Source organism: Camarhynchus parvulus, chromosome 3, assembly GCF_901933205.1.
Source record: "Camarhynchus parvulus chromosome 3, STF_HiC, whole genome shotgun sequence".
NCBI lineage: Eukaryota > Metazoa > Chordata > Aves > Passeriformes > Thraupidae > Camarhynchus > Camarhynchus parvulus.
Genome location: NC_044573.1, coordinates 36445235 through 36461720, shown reverse-complemented (window position 1 = coordinate 36461720; position 16486 = coordinate 36445235). Strand labels below are relative to the sequence as shown.

Sequence of the window (16486 nt, the reverse complement as noted above, 5' to 3'; positions counted from 1 at the left end):
GGACCAAATGCTTTCATTTATTTCCCTACACAGCAGAGCAGATTTATAGGTGAATCTGAAGCCTGGTTTACAGTGGTTATACAGCCACTGGTGTGGAACTGCACCAACACAGAACCCTAGAGTGGATGTGATTTACATGTGCACAGCATGATTTGTACTAGCTCAGCTTATCTCTGGCTGAAAGCAGGGTAAATTTAGACATGGGAAAGTTATTGCAGTGACTTCAGTCACTTTAGAACAGACATTTTTGTCAATGAGAATACACTGAGCATGTTACTTAATATTGCTATGTGTCAATGTCCCCATCATTAAAATTAAGGCATTCCCATAGCCTTTTAGGCTATCAGGATGGAATTAAACGAAAAGTGAAAAAACTAAAGAAAATTTCATGGGAGACACAGGAAAAAATACACCTGGTATTGAAATGAATGCATATAAGAGAGTTATTCTGCTGATCAGTTTAATAATCAGCTTGCTTTTAAAATACAGTTGTCTAGGAAATTTTTTACAGCCCTTAAGGTCTAAAACATTACACTACTTCTAGCTATAGATCCCTAAAGGGGTGGTTTTGGTGTGTTCTCTTCAATCTGTATACAGCATTTATAATTTCGGTTGGACTATTTTTGTTATGTTTACAATAATTTTTTATAGTAATGTAAGTGTATTTGATGTTACTTACAGAAACAGTCTGCTGTTTTCTTGATTTTAATATCCCACACAATCTTCTGGTGGCACAAATGGCTGTGAGCCAGAAAACTATGCACATGATGTGAGTTGGAGCAGAGTGACACCCCATTTAATAACACTGCAAGTTTTAGACTTTTGACAAATAACCTGAACTTAGCATGTGAGACATTAGGACAATTGACTGGATTACGTGGGATAGAGGCAAACTCAAAGATTTGGGTGTTTTCTTTGTGTGCTGCCAGGAGTTTATGACCGGTGTGTTGTGTTGTGTTGCAGTACAACCGGTACCAGCGCTACGGGGCCGAGGAGTGTGTGCTGCAGATGGGAGGAGTGCTGTGTCCCACCCCGGGCTGTGGGGCAGGTCTGCTTCCCGAGCCAGGCCTGAGGAGAATCCTGTGTGAGCCAGGCAACGGAATAGGCTGTGGGGTAAGAACCTATTTTCCTCCTAGTGGTGTGGGAAATAATTGAGAATGTACCATGAACGCTAAGACAAAGCGGGAAAATGTGGTTGGCTTTTTTATCTTTTGAGTGACTCTGAATTTCCTTTCCCACCAGACTGGGATAATGCAACTCGCTGAACAATTTAAATATAGTGCAATGGCTTAGGAATGATGACTTCATCGTGTAGAATGTGTCCATTCCATAATTCTTTGCTTTATTTGGTTTAAGAAGTTGCTGAATAGTTATAGTAAGAAATTGAACTGTGCAAATGGAAATCCAAATGCATTCTGACTTTCTTCTCCTAGAACTCAGCAGAAATGAACAGGATCTTAAGCAAACCATTCATTATCATATTAAATTTTGTTACAGAAAAAGGAGAGATATAATAGCCTGTTTGTGACATTGTAGTGATATTGCTTGTGCACATGAAAATACATGATGAAAAGAAATATAGAAATATATTTGTTTACTCATGTTTGTTTTAAGCAAGGGGAATGAACAATTAATGGTGGATTTATGGAAAGCAAAATCAGATGAAACTTGAAAATACTTTTTCTAAGAAATCACATCATATGGGCCATCAACATTTTTGGCAGTAGAAAAATCAAGTACTTGACAAGAATCAAGCTTTGGGGGAAATAGATGTACACAGAGATAAATCTATATATAAAAGAACCTATTAAATGTTCAGTCAGAGTGACTAACTGGTGTTTGCACTATGTGAGTCTTTCCATAGTTGGCATTACAGCAGAATTCCACAAACACTATGAGAGAAGATAAAATATCTATATTTGTAAAATACTAGCATGCTCTTTCTGCTGTTTTTCTTGTGGAAAATGCACTTTTTATTGCAGTTTTGATATTGCCCAAACTGATACCGTGGAAGAATAATAGTTTGGTGAACTAGGAAGTCGCAGTAACTTGTCTTCTTTGAGTAGGTTAGCATCTGTCGACCTTGGTAAGACTTCCTATCTGTCCAGGCAGTGGTGCATGTAAAACAGAGCGCTGCCCAAATTCCCTGAGCAGACATGGGGCTATAAAATAAAGCAGAATCTGGGAAAGTAATAAGAAACATGACTGCATAAACAAAAGGGAATGCCTCTGGATTAACTATTAGGGATTGATTAAAAAAGATAAAATCACATATAATTTTTATTCAGGTCTCTGCCTGGAAGTGGTGAAAATCACACTGTACTTTTCAGCTTCATTCATCATCATTCTGAATCTGCAAATGCTGTGTAAATAAAGTGTACGTAGCGTAAAGGATTGATATATTGCCTGGTTTAGCAAACTGCTCTCTTTCCTTCTAAGGACTCTGTGCTGTGCTTGGTAGTGATCAGATCTGCAGCCTTGAGTGTAAGCTCACCCTTTGTTTTGAATTATGTGATGTCTTGAACATTACAGAGAACAATTCACTTAGGCTGAAATGAGAAGCAGGAGGCTGGTCTGGAAGCCACATTTTGGTAACATTAAGGTCATTCCTCAGAATCCATAATGGAACAGAGGGAAAATATATGCCTTTGAATCTTTCTTTTCACCCTAAAAAAATGGTAACCTCAAGGAGGATTTGTCACAGACTTCCTGTGGTGAGGGTCCTAGCACTGAAGTCAAATGCTGATAATAAAGTTAGCTGAAGGTAAAGATCAACCTGCAAGGACACCAAGACAGTTAGAAAAGCTATTTATTTTTACTCTATTTTATGAAGTCATGTTCAGTGTTTTCTATTCTTAAACTATGATGTGGTTTCTCCCAGTCAAAACCTGACCTTTTTCAGTATGAAAGCCTTCCACTAATTTTTACGGAATCCAGGAAGATCCATTTTAGAGCTCAGTATTTCTTCATGAGTGGTTCCATGATTTACAAGCTCAAAGAAAGGCCCAAGATGAGAATGTCCCTATTACCCATCCAAAACAGGACTGCAAAAGATGTCTTGCACTATTTAACCTGTACAGCTTAGATTAGAAATACATTCCTTGCTGAAGCTGGTAAGCAAAGAAGGAAGGAAAGTAGTGTCAATCTGGAGATTCTTTTTGAATATCTACATCATTCTTTAAGCTGTTCTTTGGTTATGTAGAGTCTCTTTTGGGGTGTTTGAACCTCTGTCTTTGGTTAAATTTCATATTGATAACAGCAGAAGTTATATCCAACATCACTGGTCTGTTATTCACACAAAAGCCCTTGCAGAGAAATAGGTGCCTATTGAACAGAACAAACTGGTTGTTCAGGTCTGTATTGGCATGTTAGGGTAGCTAACAACTGTCAAGGAGCTGAGGATTTTGATTTGCTGATGAAATTACTATGGGGAGAGAGGAAGGGCAGGTGGTCAAGAGAAAGTCAAGGCAGTGAGTGAGAAGGGGTTTTAGCAGCCATTTTAGAAAAGTAAAGGAACCAAAAAGGGAATCAGCTAGCCACTAGGGAATGAAGCCAAATAAATATTCCAATATTCAGAGAGATAACTGTGTGAGGCAGTCCCAAACATATAAGGACTATGACCAAAACTGAAGGAATAATGAGAAACAAACGGGTGACTGAGCCAGGCTAGGATGCAGACATTTTGGATTCCTCAGTTTCTTACTCTGTTAAATGGAATGAGAAACTGGAATCTCTTTTGCAGGGGAACTGCCATTGGTATCAAAGGTAAATGTGAATCTCCAGGAGAGTGCTTATAATTTGCTAAAAGGGCATTTGGTAAAGTTAAAAGATGGATTTTGCTTTGTCTCAGGAAATTTGGAAACAGCAACATGCAGGGCCTAGAAACAGTCTGGTAAATGCCTACACAGAACTGTACCAAAAAGATGAGGAAAGAGGTTTAAATATAAGCATCCCCATATGTACCCTGGCAGTCAGGCACTGCTATCTATTCAGACTTTCAGGGAAAAAAGAATAACAACAAGACAAAAGGTTTATTTTGACTGAATAGAAGCATGAAGATATCCTTTTAATGATTATGGATAGTCCTCATCTAAAGCCATATTGTGGTACCACTGTCTGACTCTACTGATGTCTAAGCTTTCATATTTTTTATTATTCACCATAAACCTATTAATTGATTTACTAAGATATTACCATTATACACTATTCTACCTTCATTACTATGCATCAGACTTATGTTACTAACTTCTATTGCTCAGCTATAAAATCCTGACATATTTAATACTAGAAAACAGCAACAAAACATAGTACATATTGGACCAGCTGGCCTAGGTAGAGGAAAAGCTGTGGTAAACAAGACATACAAAAGCTTTATGAATAAAACATTTTTGTCTTGTTTTACATTATACTGGCATATTATTTACTACACATTAAAGAAGCTTGGAGTTAAAAACAGGTTAGAATGGATCTTTGAAAGGGACAATATAAATTGTTTGTTACAAAGTGTGCATTGGTTTCCACACATACAGCTCAATTGCCTTGCAAAGCATTCCTTGGCAATATCTTTCAGCGGGATGATAACTGACTGATGTGTAACTGCATCTCAGATTTTGCTCCACAATGGTATGTTGTGCAGGAACAATGGTAAATGTTTTGCAGCGTGCAATATCAGTTGACCTATCCCTTGAAATGGAGTGATAAGGGAGTTACAGGATAGTGGAGACAGAGACTCTGCTGGTCTTTTCCCCTTGAGTTTATTCATTCCTAGCATAGCATATATAAGCATGAAGAAGAGTGTATTTCCACAGATTGGCTGTTGTTTGATAATCCTGGGCTAGGAGACCGGACTTCTGAAGGTCCATTGAGGTCCTGACACCACTCTAAACTACACTAAGGTCTGGGTGACAATTTCAATCATTTTAGGAATAAGCTGTGCTAATTGATGTTTTTATTGTTTTCTTTGAGATCCCTTAATGTGAAACCCCAATCTGCAAGTGGGTACTTGAGTGTATTAAATGTGCAATGATAAAGTACATTTTATAGTTTTGCAAAGGGAGCACAAAATTTGGGGTTATTTAATCTCTTTTTGCCCCATATTTACTGTTCCATAAACATAGTGCATTGAAGAACATCAAGAGATGTGTTCCCATCTAGGACAGGTGAAATTTTATGGCTGCAGACTATAAGAGGCCCCTGAAAAAAATCAGTAGATATAAATACCATGTCTTCCTTATAAATAGAATTCCTAGGCTGTTGTATTACATAAAACAAAATCCCTAAGGCAATTTCACTCTACCCAGCAATTTTTTCTCATTGATTTCTTCTTGCATTCTTCTTCCATGGCTAAGGAAGCACATGTCAAAAGCAATTGCACCATATTTGTAGGATTAATAATTGTCTGCCTTTTCAGTAAGCTTAATAGAATAGAGGACACTAAAATAGTTACATGAGAAGTGCAATACATATTCCTGTTGTTTGCAAAGTTGAGGGTTTTTGTGATTCATCATCGTGCACTCATGCATGTCCTAACAGACACGTTTCATCTTCAGCAATGTCTTTGTAAAACCCAGTGATTCACATGTAGGCAAACCCCAAACAATTGGGGAAAGTCTTTTGTTTTGAGGAGACAAATGTGAATTATAAAAATTCCAAGTAATGAGTTCTTATCCACTTCTGATAATTCATATGATGATTTTGTTAGTTGCGTGTGTCCTTCTGAACTTCTGGAGTAGAGTTAATTTAGGCTTTTATATGCCAGTTGAAGTGCTATGTGAATACACCTATACTTCCTCTGGAATCTGAACCAGCTTGCAAATACTGTTTTGTATATGGGAAAGTGCACAAGAGATTTTGAAGTAAAAACCAGTTTCCACATCTGCAAGCTATAAATCTTTTATTGTGAAATTCAATTTTAATGCAGTACATTATCATGATCAACATGGATTTTCTCTAATTCCTCTCCCTCTTGAGTCTGGTTTTATCATGTTATTCCATTTATAGTATCTGATCAAAATGTTTAAAAGTCTGACTAACCTCAAAGACTTTATTTTCAAACAAAGATGTAGGTATAAGTGTGTGCTTCAGGACTTGTACTTTGTTTCCCTGTTAGTAGGACCAGGAGAATGTTCAAGGTATCTAAAGAGAAAATAGGCAACTTTTAAAATAATTTGAGATATAAAGATAGTCAAGATGAGTAGTGGTAATTCGAGACAACCTTTGAAGGTACTTGCGCTGAAAAAAATCTTTTCAATTTTATAATCAGATGAATAAAAGGTCATGGGTGAAAAAGGGCTGTTTGTACAATGATCTGGATTTTTCCCTTAGTTTTAAGATGGAAATGGAAGTTGAAGCAGAAGCAGAAAATAGAGGCTCCACGGTTTTGAAAAAAAGAGGAATAATGGCAGGAAACAAAAGACCTTGAGACCCCTATGTCATTTGCAAAACAGTAAAATGGAAATAGGAGATTGCTGCTATCTAGTAGCCGTCACAAAATTGAAGGGTTACTCCTTGTTATTACATTTCAGGTATCTGTCCTTGTTCCGCATGTCATTAAATTTTTGCTTTTAAGAGAATTCACCAGAAAGGTGTGACCATGAAAAAAGCAATAGCTGAAGATATTGCTGCGATTAAGAAACCAACTCAGAGCAGGAGTGTTTCATAATATTGTATAGGGAGTGTTATCAATGGGAATGAAAATGAGACAGACATTTTCCATTATTGCTAAATGTTGAGTTGCTAGCACTGTGCCACAAGCTCTAAGCAGTAATCATGTATTGCTTTCTTCTATTGAGTGGGCACTCTAGCCTTTAGAAAGTAGAATTCCATCTTGTTGACACATTATGCTTCAGTTGCTGAGCAAGTTGTTCAGTTGCTAAAATATGACAGGCTAACCAGAATTCTTTTTGGATTTGTAGGAGGTGGGTTTGGTACTGTTTTACTTTGGTTAAAATTAACTGTAAAAGCATGGTGCTTTTTAAGATGTAGAATGTTAATGTTTTAATATAGTGTTTACCCCAGAATTGTGCTGTGCAATTAACCAGCTACATATTGCTGCCAAGGTGCATTATTTCCATTGCCCACGTCTTACAGCACAGGGCAATTCATTGATCTGATATGAAACTCAGCTGTTGGCACTGAGTGGATAAAGCAATCTAGAGAATGTTCCGATTTTTAATAATATGGATCACATTAGTTCACAGGACTAGCAAAAGAAAATAAATACCCTTTATACAAAAAAACAAATCAATTGCTTGCACTTGGTTTAATAGTAAATGAATAACTGCTTTTTCCTTTGCATCCCAAATAATGAAATACTAGCTAGAAAAATACAGCTAGAAAATATTCAAGTCTCTTCCATTCTGTGTGAGCTAAAACTGAAATTTCATTAGTTTCATCTGCTAGATGTCCAGAATATTATGAGATGACTCATATCATGTGAAAAAATTCTGTATCCCTTGATTTGTATAGGGTATAGCTTTTACCTGACTTCTGCATCATGCAGACATCTGGAAGATGGCTTTGTACTTACACATTGCAAATTGAAAGTGCAGTGTCTTCAGCTATTTTTGCTTGACGTATTGTTTTGTGGCCTACCTGGTAAAATTTAAAATAATTTACAATCTGTCATATGTGTTCTAAGACAGGATCAAGGAAGCAGAGAAAAGAGGTAGTTATCCTAAAGAGGCTGGAAGATTATGTTCTATTGAAATCTAGAGATATCATAGTAAGAATAACACTGTATTTGAGTCAGGAAAATTGTGTTAGAGAAAACTAGGATAAAATCAAGTTCTTACTTGTAAAGATGAGTCAAAACTGGACACACAGACCTAGGAACTAGAGAGGATAAAACTGATGTCTGTGAATGTAAACCAGCTCAGACTGGGATTTGTAACAATTGTTTTGCAGAAGATAAATGCTCCCAATTTAACCAATTTGTCTGAAATAGGAATGAGCTAAAGTTGCAATCATTTGAGACCCATTTTAAATTGAGGGGTGAGATAAAATTGCAGGTGGGTTTAAAATCACATCAGTAGTTGATTTTAGGATTCATCAGCTAACCCTTAGTCCTTGTAAACTGTTAGATCAAACAATCCCCTGGAAGGATGCTAGGGATTTTCATATTAGGGATACCAAAGTGGGATTTGGGATACAAATTAGAGATACTCAACTTTGTCACTTGTTCAGGACTTAGATTCCAGAGCCAAAGACACCTGGGCTTCCATTTTCTTCACCTGTGGAAAGAGAACAGCATTTTACAGTAGATCCAATGCAAAAATTGGCATAATTTAATATCCACATCTTACTCTAAACTGATTTTAGCACATAGATGTGAAAAAATACCTCCAAAAAAAAAAGTACCTTCTCTGGAGAGATTCTTGCTTTTAGGAACCCATTGAGTGTATCAGGATGTCATGCTCAGGTCAGGATAAATTGATCAATGAATTTGAAGGAAAGTCAAAATTTTCTCTCAGGGCTTATTGTCAGACACTTGATATTCTGTGCCAGAGTTGGTGGACAAGCTAAATATCAACTACAGGAATTTAGGGGGCGTTGCTCACCTAGAAATTCTTTGTTATTTGAAGAGCCACAGGCTTTGATGACATCTTTGTCTATTTTGGACTATGCCTGTGGCACAGCACAGTTTAGTCTCTTGACGACTGAAGTGCTCTTGTCTAATTAAAGTAATTGGGCTCCATGTAGCACTATCTGGGTGATGTTTAATGGCTTATGATGCTCAGGAGATTATATTAGATGAACTCATAATTCTATCTAGTCTTAAGTATAATGGAAGTTTATGACTGGAGAGAACTTGCAACTACTTTTTTCTTACTACTCCTCTCCTCTTCAGTGAAGTGCCTAGAAATATGTGTGACAGTCAGGGGACAATGTATTATCATGAGGCCCATCAGAAAAGACATGGAGTGCAAAAATCAGAAAGAAGGAAAAATAAACTGTTAATGGGATTTGCCGATTAATTCTGCATGTACAAAAAACAGAGCTCTGTATTCTGTCTTCATACTTCACTGACACACAGGATAAGATTATTCTCCCTCATTTGATAGAAAGAAACACTTTGTACATGATAGAAAATTGTAGCCATTTTAAATCAACCTGTATTTGCTTTGGCCAGTAGATGAAAAAGTTCTGGTTATAGTAGCCTGTCCCAGACCACAAGAGATGCCTGAGCTTTCTGGCTTATATATACTGACTGCAGTTTCATAATCAGTAAGACAAGTGCAAATGAATGTGTAAATTATCAAAACTAGGTGTTAGTGGAAGATTTTGTATGAATAAACAGATCTATCACTGAATAACTGGAGAGGGAACAATAATGCAATCAGGACAGGATATGCTGCTTGAGAATGGCAGCCACCGAGGGCAGGATTCTAATTGTGCAAGAGGCTTATTTGAGCAATTTTCTAGAAGATTTCTATATTTGAACAGGAAAGAGAAACATGGGCTGAATGCAGGAAATCACTTATAAATGAAAAGGAAAATAAATATGAATCAAATAGCCTATTTATTGCCTTTTATATGAAGTTTTATATGAAGGCCTCCTGAGGCACTTAGGATTATATTATTACATTATTGTAAAAAAGCAGGAGGTGCTTAATCAATGCAAAATGATGGAGTAAAAAGCTAGGACTAGAACAATAAGACTTAGATTAAAATGAATCTATTGACTGGCATTTTTAGCTTAGCCAGGATAAAAATTCAAAGTTCTGAATGCTAAAGAAGAATTCTCCTCATTATGTAGCTGGTAAAATTCTAGCCTGTAGCCCAACTCAGAAGTAAATCACAAAATTCATAAAGTAAGCAGCTCACACAGATGCTGGGAAACCATGTATTTCTACTGCTTTTGTGGCACTCGTGGTTGTCGTGTTGTTGGATGTCAGAGTAAAAAGTGTGATAGAGATTTGGGGTTGAAGTCTATTTGGTGTAAATACAAATGTGAAAAATGGTAGTTTGTGTCAGTTTGGAGCTTACAAATAATGACACTTTTTTTTACTAAAAGGACTACCCCCAATTAAAAATGTTTGCAAGTTTTTGTATTTCTTTGTTAGCTGATCAAAGAAATGCCCAAAGAGTGTCTTTCTCAACTTTACTTTGACTCTGCAAATACCTAAAATCTCTGTTGGTCAGCCATGCTCTTGGCTCATTTTTGTAAGACTACAGCACCATTTTTCATGTGGAGGGCATAAAATGGTGGCTTACCAGGACTATGAAAGTCTTTGTGATAAAAAAAGGAACAGCAGAAATGCAGAGTACAAGCATACCATAGGGATGGTATTGTGCACTGACATTTTCCTGAAGAATATTTCTTTTGTGATAACAAACAAGATACTGTGCAAAGCTTCCCAGTGCTCCTCTTGGGTTTACAGTTGTCCAGGGTTTCTCATTGGATCTTAAGGAAAAGCTTTTTCAAACACATTACAGTTACAACAGTTTGTTGGTGGAATGAAGCAAAGCTACTCCTTGTCATTTCACCAGTACAGGAGAAATGTTTATTTTTCATTGCATACGTTGCATTACTTCTATGTGCTATAGAGAATCCAGATTGATTGGATACTGTAATGCATCTCTTTGGGCTATGCTCCATGAAGAGTGGGATGAAACTGGCATTAAAAATATTTAAAGTATAGCTAAATGTAGTTCTCATACAAAAAAATTAATACCTTTTTAAAATAAAATTAAGTAGAACAGAGTTATTCTGAGATCAATTCCCTCACCACCAGCATTTCAGTAAGCTATTTAATAATGATGTCACATGCAAAACTTAATTATTTCAAAACCATTTCAAAGAGATAGCAAAGCCACTATTCCACAATCAAAGCTGATTTTGAAGTGCTGAAACAAAGCTGATTTTCAATTATCAGAGTCAAAAAAAAAGCATCTGAAAACTGTCCTGATTGCTGCAAAACTGCTGTCTTTTTAAGTTGCATAACTCAAAACAAATAGATAATGCTTATGAAGTTTCAAACAAAAATCCCCTTCTAACAAAGCATAAAAAACACTCAGCCTGAAAGAGAATATCTGGGTAAAGTTATAAGCTTCTGAAAGTGAGTTTAGAATAGAAGTTGCATCTCAACTTTAACTATTGTATTAAGGTCACTAAGCTATAAAAAATGAGTAAAGAAAATGTTGCAAAGTCAAGGGCAAAGCATGAAAATAAAATAAAATGAAAATATAATGACCAAATTAAATAAAATATATCCCTTACACAGTAATAACATTCTGAATGAAAAGCAAGGACATAGATTTGAAGAACAGTGACCAACTGTAATTCAGTGAGAAATAATAGAAAACCAGAATGCAGTATGTGCCCATAAAATCCTCATGAGAGAGAGAAGTAAAAATTCTGATAAGGATAATAAAATATGTCTTTGAATGGAGGCCTTGACGAAGGGCAGAAAATCATGGGTGGATAACCAAGACTCAGTTAACTCCATTTTATCCTTATATTTCACAAAAATTAAATAATTCATGCCACTTATTTTTTTTTCCAAAAGCTCTGACGTTATATTAGCTGACAATCACTACCATGATAGCAGATCTATTCTACTGACACTTACAAGGAATAAGTGAAGGGATAAAGAGAAAGGCTTAAAGGTACTAGTGGCTCACTTATTGAGACTAAATTAAATGAGCAGTAAAATAAGCTGGTAAAACTGGGCCTTGTTTCCCTTAAGAAATATCAAATAGCAGTAATAAGTTTTGTATACAGCTCTGTCATTTTTATGCCAGTGAAAATGCTCACGTATGTGAAATCAAATAATGGCATTGATAAGTCTCTTATGCACACCTGAAATTGTTGTACTCAAAAATATTGAATTTCAGACCACCAGTCTAAAGCCAGTGTTTGTTATTAAATATAGTCAATACAGTCTGCAAACAAAAAACAAATATGAGGCATGTTCTACAAGGTTCTCATATATAAAGAAAGCTTTGGTTTCTACTTTCTTTTCTCTTCAAATTAATGTAAATTTTATTCCTTTTTTTTATTTAGGGAACTTCTTGTAGGTCTCTTAAACATGCTTTTTGAAATTCCTTAGTTTTTATGTAAGGATACTTTTGTTAAAATCTAATTGAGCAACATCATTCTGAAAAAACAAAATAGGTGAATAGTTGGATATACCTGTTGTTGGCATAGACTTTCTGTGAGATTTGACCTAAATCAGAAAGCTGAAAAGTTGAAAACCACCAGGAGATCAAAACTGAAATGCACAAGCTCCCTCTGGAGATGCAGGAGGAGTAAATAGGAAAGTGAGGGCAGCCTTTGGACAAGGTCTGAGAAGACAAGGTAGGAACTCACTGATTACTCAAAACTCTCACTGACACACCGATATATTCACTTCTTTTACTTGACTTGAAGAGGGAGAAGTTGCTCCTTCATTTTGTGGAAACAGCCTGGAGGGAAACAGGAGCATTAACAGGAACATTGCCTCCTCTGCTAGGAGCTGTGACTTTATGTGAGGTGGTACCACACCTCTGGTTGGTTGTTTGAGTCCCTAGTAGGCAGGTTAAGATGCAGAATACCAGACAGTAAGGGGGATGGGTTCTCCAGAGATCCCAAGAAGGGTCTGAAAATGCATATTCTATAAGGAAAACCTAGAATTTATTACATCCTTGGCTGAATGGCTCTGGTATAAAGGAAAAAAGCTTAGATGAGAGTATTTGTGCCTTGGCTGCGTGTATTCAGATTTATGGGAAACTACCTGCCACACCTTTGTAGAAATGAACAGAGAATTGGGATGGTTACAGTAACCTGAGCTAGAGGGTGACATCCCTGCCCATGGCAGGGGGATTGCACCTAGGTGATCTTCAATGTTCCCCCCAAAGGCTCCCCATTCTGTGATACCATGAGCTGTGTGTGGAAGTTGCAGTGCACAGGTGTGAAAGGAGCAGGGGGCAACTGCAGGTGTGTACAGAGTGAGGGGGCTTTAAGTGGGTGAAAGCTTCACAAAAGATGTTTGAGCATCAATTGTATAAAGAGTGGCCTAGCCACATGACCATGATATTTTACATGAGTTCCTGGTCGTTGCAGATTTTCTTGGTGAATGTATATTGATTGGATACCAAATTTTGGGTTTGCCATTATCTACAGGTATCATATTTTTAAATCCTTTTATGCTCACAGGAAGGTTTTTTTGGGCCTGAAGTATTTACCTAAATTTATTTGGGAAAATGTTTTGGATTTGGAGATGGGAAAAAATGTGGCTGCCAAACAGTAGCATTGCTCTGAGCTAGAAACCCACAATATCCTGCTATGAGAGGAGTGACAACAACTGGTAATTGGTGAGTTAGATAAATCAAAGAGGAAATAAACTGTACAATAAATGTACAATGCAATAATAGCTTTTATATGCTGCTGTGGTTCTCACCAGTGGTGTTTTCATAAAATGCATCACAAGCTTTCAGTGTTCAGGGAAACACATAAGTGTTTTTGGATTGTTTTTATTATAAGCCATGCAAATAGTGTTTGTCCCAGTGGGGTGTGACATTAATTATTAGCAAAAGATCTCTTGCATGATTTCAGTCCACACAGAATGAACAGTTCAGTCTTTATTTTCAGAGTGTGACATATAACTATTCAAAACTGCATTAAAAACCATTTAACCCATGCAGAGTATTCCTGCTGAAGAGGCGACACATGGCAGAAATAAATTGCCCTAATAATATTTGCAAAAGTTTTGTGATTGCAAAAATGTTATCAGTGCAATTCAAACATACTCCCCTTCATTATGCTTCAGAAAAAACTGTATTTAAATTCTTTCATATGAATGACCAGTAGTCAACTCCTGAAATACAAAAAGGTTGAATCTTTTAGAGATAGATTTTTCAAGAATAAGTCCCCTAGAGAAAAGCAAACAAAAAATCAGTCAAACAAAACATACTTCTGAAAGCTAGGCAGGAGGAAAAGAATGACGTCTGAAAGGCAGGAGTAAGCATTCTGGTCTAATAACTAATAAGAAATAGGTTCTAAGCAGAAAAAGGGAGCTGATAAGTCAGTAAAGGAATCGTAAAGTCACAGTGGTAAATTATCTTAATGTAAAGGAGGATTAGGAAGGGTAAAGTGAGACCAACTTGCTTAAACAATTAATGTTTTTATGGCCTGAAAAGCAAGAAAGAAATGAATGCAAAATATAAGCAAGTTGTATCATTTTGAACAGCTAGAAAACAGAAGAAACAGAGGGGCAGTCAGAAAGTGCAAGGTATGAAATAAAATATTTTTAATAGAAAGTCTAACAAATAGTGTTCAGAAGGCTTTCCATAAAGAAGTAAGAGAAACAGTAACATGAAAGATAAGGAAGCTTGTGGTTGGCTTCTCGTTGAGAGGAATCTGTATCATTAAAATCCTTCAAGAAGGCAAAAGTGTTTGCCTTTATGTTTAAATCTAAATTTAAAAGGTCATGCCTGCTTAGATGGTTAGCAGAGCTAAAACCAGTAAAACAGAATTAAAAATACCAACTATAGCGGAGAAAGGGCAGCATACAGACACATTCTCAAATGCACTTCACTTGATGAAATTTTTTCCTGGAGGAATGGCTGAAGAAAATCCAGAATATTCACCATCACCTATAAGAATAGGGTAAGAAAGATTTTGCAAAAGGCAAAAGCATGAAATCTAAGTCTAAAAAGAGAAAAAATCTCCATCATCTGAGATTTACAGACAAGTGGTTTTAACTTAAATTCCTGGGGATAAAATGTAGCAAATAATTTAACTCTTAGTAATAAGAAAGAGGACTTGAGAATAAAGTTCCAGGAAGTGTGGACCTAGAAAGAGTTTATCACATCAATCTAATTTACTTTGCCAGAGTAACGGGACTTGTGGGTAGGAGAGAGTTTGGTGATGTTTTCTGTATTGAATTCATTGAAACTTCTCACATTTTTTCATATAAAATTCAGAAAGGTGAACTAGGAATACAAGACTAGATGATCATTTCATTAAGTGTATATATAATTACTTGGAAAGCTGTGTATAGATGATTTATCAGCATTTCACAATTAAAGCAGAGGGTTTCTTCAAATCTGTCCTGAGGTTGATAGATTTTAATATTTTCTTTGATACCTTGAAGAGTGATTATAGAGTAAGGTTATTAAATTTGCATAGAATGTGTAGCAGGGGACACAAAACAGTTTGGAATTCAATAGCAATTCGGTAAGAATAAATGTAAAGTTTATTATGTAGACAGGTACAAACAACTGTATGTTAAGTGAAAAAAAATGCATAGAGAGACAGCAAGAGGGCAAAAGATGTTCTGGGAGCACAACCTGATCTTAAATCAGCAGTGTGGTAGTGTGGAAAAGAAAAATGCTGGACTGACGTATATAAGTCATAGTAATTATTTCTCCTAATCCAAAATAACACAGCAAGGGAACAGCCCTGATTTCTTTTCTGATGTTATTGTTCAGTTGAGGAAGGAAGATGTCCATCTTAACATGCTTCTTATCCAAAAAAGGGCCTTTTTTCTGGCCTCTTCCCATTCCACTTGGTTTGGAAAATAAATTGCTGTGATGTGCCATCAACAACTTCTCCATAGCTGCTTGACTCTCTGCTCATTCCAATCTGTAGCAGACTTTGCTCTAGAAACACTGAGTCCCAAATAAAAGCCAGCTGAAACAGATAAAATCTAATAAGTGCAATATTGCAGAATGCCTCTATGCTGTCAGCGACTAATGTGCATACACCTAAGGAGAGCTCATACCCATGGAATCTTTCTAAATACTGCTTTACAGAAAGCCAGTCCTAGCTCAGAGTCACATTAGTTCTTTCACCTCTCTTGTGAGTTCCCACTGCCAGCATTTGATTAGATAATCTTTTTTCCTTCAAATAGCTAGCTGCTTATGAAATGGCACTGCTGATGCTTTATGATAACACAGAATAAACTAGCTGCCGTGTATGAAATCACTGTAGACATTTTATGAGGAAAGAAACATTGAACTTAACCTTTAAAAAAGAAATCTATCTAGTTCACACAGTCCACAGTTTCAGAGCTCTGAAATGTTTGATCCATATCCCAGGTCTTTGAACAATCTGGAAATGACACAAGAAAGTCTGCACTGTAACTGGTCCCATTCAGGAACTGATTCAGTTGAAAATGTTCATGGAAACTGTGGGATTTGAGGCATAGCATTGTGTAAAAGGCAGGAAATTGTCCATCTGCCTGTTCTTTTTTCTCATAACAAAGGTCACTCACATTTTGTGCCACATAAATCTTGCAATTATTTTATTGTATTTCCCCTTGACTGCATATTAAATTATGGAAGCAGGTCGTCATCGCTGAGCTCCAGAAACCTTTTTATGCATGATAGTTCTTCAGTGCTATTTTCTCCTCTGTCCTTTGGACCAACTTGTTACTTGTAGGTGTCTTTCTCAGATTTAAAGATGCATAGCTGTGTTCTGGTGTGTGTGTGTAGGTGCGTGTGGGTTTTCCATGCCTTGAATTCTATCATTTGTCTTGTGGTTCCACCCTTCCCTCCTTCC

At 36.5% G+C, this 16486-nt stretch overlaps 1 protein-coding gene across 1 annotated transcript in view; it reads left to right on the top strand.

Moving 5' to 3' along the window:
• Positions 1-16486, top strand: part of PRKN (parkin RBR E3 ubiquitin protein ligase) — a 674960-nt gene that overhangs the window by 564206 nt on the left and 94268 nt on the right. Inside the window, exon 9 of the mRNA XM_030945351.1 lies at positions 964-1113. Coding sequence (XP_030801211.1) covers positions 964-1113 — 150 coding nt within the window. The remainder of the gene's footprint in view (positions 1-963; positions 1114-16486) is intronic.